The sequence below is a fragment of the Coturnix japonica genome, assembly GCF_001577835.2.
Source record: "Coturnix japonica isolate 7356 chromosome 1 unlocalized genomic scaffold, Coturnix japonica 2.1 chr1random1359, whole genome shotgun sequence".
In the NCBI taxonomy this organism is placed as follows: domain Eukaryota; kingdom Metazoa; phylum Chordata; class Aves; order Galliformes; family Phasianidae; genus Coturnix; species Coturnix japonica.
The window spans coordinates 1-4,933 of record NW_015439014.1 but is presented as its reverse complement, the minus strand read 5'-3'; the positions used below and the strand labels follow the sequence as shown (position 1 = coordinate 4,933).

The following is a 4,933-nucleotide window of genomic DNA, read 5'->3' as shown; positions in this document are numbered from 1 at the left end:
ACGCACTGGAACAGGTTGCCCAAGGAGGCTGTGGATGCCCCATCCCTGCAGGCATTCAAGGCCAGGCTGGATGTGGCTCTGGGCAGCCTGGGCTGCTGGTTGGTGACCCTGCACACAGCAGGGGGTTGGAGATGGGTGAGCATTGGGTTCCTCTCAACCCAGATTCTATGATTCTGTGACACCCTGGCAATGATCCTGGGCTCCCTGGTGAGGAGCAGGAGTGAGAGCAAATCATCAGCTCAGTTATGGGCAGGAAAAGCGTTACCTCAAGTGGTACAGCCTTGGGACACCTCCTCATCCATACTGAGCTGCTTTGGCCCATTTCTGCTTTCTTCTTGTGCTGAGGGATAACCCAGCAGCTGTGTAATTAAATCTTTCACTCCTGTCTGAATATCCTGGCTCTCACACCTGACCTCATGCCTCCCATCCCTTCTGAACAGAGCCTTTACATTCCTTTACAAGGATGTGGGGAGAGGGATATGTGAATGGGGTCAGGGCCCGTTGCTGCAGTGCCTGGAAGTCCTCTGAGCATTTCTGTGCATTTCTATTGTGAACAGCCCCAAACTGCACAATGGGACCAACATTTCAGACACATTGGATTTCCTGTGATATTAAATCAGCACAAGGCTGTAAAGCAGCTCCAGTGCTGGTGTTTGCACTGTAAGTAACTCGTATGGCATGAAGCTCAGGCCCTGAGAGGCTGACAATGAATCACATGAATAATGACCCGAGCACAGCCAGGGCTGCTCTGTGCCTCTTGAATCAGAGCTAACGGGCATGAAGGGTTAAGCCTGGATCCCAAAATGAGGTGTTCAGGTTAGGAGTGAGCCCCTGACCCCCATCCATTTCACTGCTAGAACCAGTCCTTTGCTGTTGTTGGGTTTTGTTTTTTTTTTTCCCCACTGCTGCAGTCAATGTGCAATGCAGAAATGCTGTGTTCCTGGCCTGTGCAGATGGAATGAACAGGCTGAGGTCCCACAGCAGCATCCAGGCTGCAGGGCTGGGACGCTGACCTCTGTCTGTACAGACCCAACGCTGTGTACCACCAGATGCTGTGGGGGCTGAGCAGTGCTCATGGAACCCTCAGTTATATTCCCCCTCAGTTTATTGCTGTTGCATGGAAGCCATTTGAACTGTCTTTAAGCTGAGGGCGATGAACCAGGGCTCAGTTAGGTGTCTTTCCTTGCAGCAGTAGCATGAAGCCCTGAGCCCGCTGCAAAACCACGATCTGCTCTGACTGCACTTTGCTCTGCCCATACATCTTCTGGGGTCTTTTCTGCCTCCTCTTCCCTCCTAAAAAAGAAACCTAAGGAAGAAACCCCTCATAAATCCTTGGTGTTTGTGTTCAGACATGGCAAGGTGTGTCAGTTATGGCGATTCAGGCCAACTGGTTGCTGCTCTCATTTTCCTAAATAGGTCATTAAGTTTGTCCTAAGGGGGCCCAGAGGAAAAGCTCTGCCTGTCCCTTTGGGTCTGTGGCTGTTCTGTAAGGCCACGCTCTGGATCCCAGTTTGGGGTCCATCTGGGCAGTAGCTGTGCATCAGCAGCATGGCAAGGGTAGGCCAGCTCTGCACTATGTAAACTTGTCATGGTACAGTGAAGAGCCCCATTTCCTCTGCTCCCTCCCTCCAGTGTCTCTCAGGACCACCATTATCCACCTCATGGAGATGTGACCCTGCTCCACAGTGCACCCATGAGAGCAGATCAGTGGCACAGGGACCTGGGGTTTCTCTCCTCTCTGCTTGCTTCTCCACGGGGCCCATAAAGTCAGCATTTATTGACCGCAGATCCTCATTAAGAGTGAAGCTGCAGTGCTCTGCTCTGAGCGCTGTGTCTGATGCTCACTGCTTGTCCCAGCCACCCCTGCCCGAGCTCCGTCATGCTGCAGCCTCACACACTGAAGAAAAACATCATTATCTTTTTTATTGAAAGTTCAGCTTCACCGAGCTGAAAATGAGACTCCCATCACAGCTGAGGCAAATGCATTGCTAATAATAAACCCAGATGTAGCTTGGATTTTATGCTTTGTGTGGCTCTGCCAGGCAAAGCAGACTGCAGGAAGAGAAGTAATAACCAAGCAATACGTGAGAGGGGCACTCCGGGCTGTTCATTGCCCCCCCAGCTGTGCATACAGCTGTCCTGGCCAGCTCTGCTCAGTGCTGTGCTGACACATGATGGGAATGTCTGTGTGCCATTTAGGGTTGCACATATTCAATTTCATTCTGTGAGTCTTAGTTAAAGCTGAAGAGCTTCTGAAGCCTTCAGATCTCCTCAGGAGCCGTGGGTGTGTGGCTGTGTTTGCTCTTTAGGTGAGAACTGCAGCAGGCTCCGGCCACCTGTGTGATACACTTATCTGTGCTGAGCAGCCCTTGCCCTGCACGGCATTATCAGAGCACTACGGTCCACCTTGCTGCTGGAAGGGGCCCACGGGCCATGCATGGGACTGACAAATTGCAACTAAATAAATACATAATGAAATAAATGCATAATTCAAAGTAAGAATTTCTCCTAGAGTGCTGCAGCAAGAATCTGTAGCGTGATGGCACCCAACCCTGATCCCAACCTGATCACACTGGGATGTCCACGAATTGTAGAATGGTTCCAGTTGGAAGGACATTTAAAAAGCTCCTGGTCCAACTCCCCTGCACTGAATAGGGCACCTACAGCTTGAGCAGGAGCTCAGAGCGCGGTGTTTGTGCCGCTGCTCAGTGTCACTCTGTGAGGGTCAGTGGCAGTATTGGTCTGTAAGTGGTGCAGGTCAGAGATCACGGAATCATCGAGCCATAGAATCCTAAAGGCTGGAAATGATCATCAAGTCCAAACATCAATCCATCACTATCATGCTTGTTCATACAGTGGTGGATTCTTTTGAGTTGGAAGGGGTCCTTAGAGCTCATCTATCTCAACTACCTGCAATAGAATCATAAAGGCTGGAACAGTCTTTTGAGATCAAACCCAACCAACAGCCCATTACCACCATGCCCACTAACCATGTCCCCAGTGGATGGAGCCTCCCAGACTGCCTCTGAAAGAGCCAAACCTCACAGCCCTGCTGTGGTTGTGCTTTGTGTGCCCATGCACAGGGGCAACATTTTGCCTGTGCCCTTCAGCCCAGGAATAGCAAAAAACCAGTGAGACCCAGCCAAGCTTTTGGTCAGGCTCTGAACCTGGACATGACTGGTCTGGTTGTAGAGTGACTGATCCTGCTGTCTTTATGCAAGGCCTTTTACTTCCCAGAAGTGAGAGCATAAAGGAGATTTAGACTGGACGTAAGAAAAATATGAGGGTGGTGAAGCACTGGCACAGGTTGCCCAGAGAAGTGGTGGATGTCCCGTCCCTGGAGACAGCCAAGGTCAGGCTGAATGGGGCTCTGAGCACCTGATGGAGCTGTGGGTGTCCCTATTCACTGTGTGAGAGCCCTACCAGATGTCATTTAAAGGTTCTTTCCAACTCAAATAACTCTATGATCCAGAGTTGCAGAGCTGCAGCCAGGGACGAGCCCTCAGCATCCCCAGGCAGCTGCTCTGGGTAGAAGGATGAGGGCAGTGCCCAGGTTCATTGCCACCTGTCTGAGAAACCCCCAGGTTTAGGGAGCCTGTGAGCGCTGCAGAGGAGCCAACATTTGGGCACTGCAGGCGTGAAGCCATTGGAATGCATTACACAGAGGGGGGCTCAGTGCCTTCCATAGGGGTGCTGCGTGTAGGGCTGCAGTGAGGACAGTGAGATAAGGGCTGCTGTGTCCGGAGCCGCCTGTTAAGCTGGTCACTGTCTTTTCATGGAAGGCCACACCTTGTGCACACTGACCACCCATGGACAGACCCCCCCGGCATGAACCCCAACCCGTCCCATCCAATGACCCCACAGTGTGGGGTGGGGAGGAGCTGTCAGCAGTGGATAAAAGCCCCCGGGGTCTGCAGCTCAGCTCCAAGCTCTGAGTGCTCCCACAGCCACACGCCAACCCCACCGCCACCATGGTGCACTGGTCCGCCGAGGAGAAGCAGCTCATCACCAGCGTCTGGGGCAAAGTCAACGTGGAGGAATGTGGTGCCGAAGCCCTGGCCAGGTAGGTCTGCTCCTGGGGTCGGCTCAGCTGCACCCTGGATACTGAAACCACTGCAGTTCTAGGAGGGAGTGTTAATGGTGTGTGCTTGTGTCCCCTGTCTCTCTACAGGCTGCTGATCGTCTACCCCTGGACCCAGAGGTTCTTTGATAACTTCGGGAACCTCTCCAGCCCCACTGCCATCATTGGGAACCCCAAGGTCCGTGCTCATGGCAAGAAAGTGCTGAGCTCCTTTGGGGAAGCCGTGAAGAACCTGGACAACATCAAGAACACCTACGCCAAGCTGTCGGAGCTGCACTGCGAGAAGCTGCACGTGGACCCCGAGAACTTCAGGGTGAGATGCTGAGGTTGCCTGTCTGTCCCTCCATCCTGTGGAGCAGCTCATGGCCTGGGGAGTGCTGGGGGAACTTAAGTAGCAGATGTTTTAGGTGTCGAAGAGAAAGGGGATGGTTTGGATGGAATAGTGCATCCTTAAGAGGGAGAGGGAAGGCTGTGCATCTGGTAACTTGAAGGAAGGGGCTCCAGGCTGTAACAGATCTGAGAACAGACAGAGGGAGATGCTCTGAGTGCCTGAAGGATGGAGAAAAGCAGAAGGGAGGAGGGAGGCTGAGAGGGGCTGAGGATCAAAGGGATGAGTGCCATGTGCAGTTTCTCCTTGGCACACCGTGCCCTCAGGGATGACTTATATGGGAGAAGAGGGAAAAACCAGTGTGGGATGAAGACACAGGGATCATCAGGGGCTGCGTGCTGATGGGGAGAGATCAGCAGACTGGGATTAGAGCAAGGCTAGCAGATGAAGGAAGAAGGAAAAGGAGAGTGGGGTGGTGGGTGAGGTTGTGGCTGTGGGGGCTGGATGAGGCCCTTGGCTTCCAT

The 4,933-nt window shown here is 52.8% G+C and overlaps 1 protein-coding gene across 1 annotated transcript; it reads left to right on the top strand.

The window, feature by feature from the left end:
• Nucleotides 1-3,729: 3,729 nt before the first annotated feature.
• On the top strand, nucleotides 3,730-4,421 carry LOC107306759 (hemoglobin subunit rho). The gene is made up of 2 exons (XM_015850104.2): nucleotides 3,730-4,063; nucleotides 4,172-4,421. Exons 1-2 carry the CDS (start codon nucleotides 3,972-3,974, stop codon nucleotides 4,404-4,406), a joined length of 327 nt encoding a protein of 108 aa, XP_015705590.1. The 5' UTR covers nucleotides 3,730-3,971; the 3' UTR covers nucleotides 4,407-4,421.
• Nucleotides 4,422-4,933: the final 512 nt, after the last annotated feature.

What these genes read in the sequence shown, in the direction of transcription:
- LOC107306759 (XM_015850104.2), top strand. Translation starts at nt 3,972, where the DNA reads ATGGTGCACTGGTCCGCCGAGGAGAAGCAGCTCATCACCAGCGTCTGG. An exon ending in GGTGCCGAAGCCCTGGCCAG is followed by an intron (nt 4,064 to 4,171) that starts GTAGGTCTGCTC and finishes GTCTCTCTACAG; the next exon opens with GCTGCTGATCGTCTACCCCT.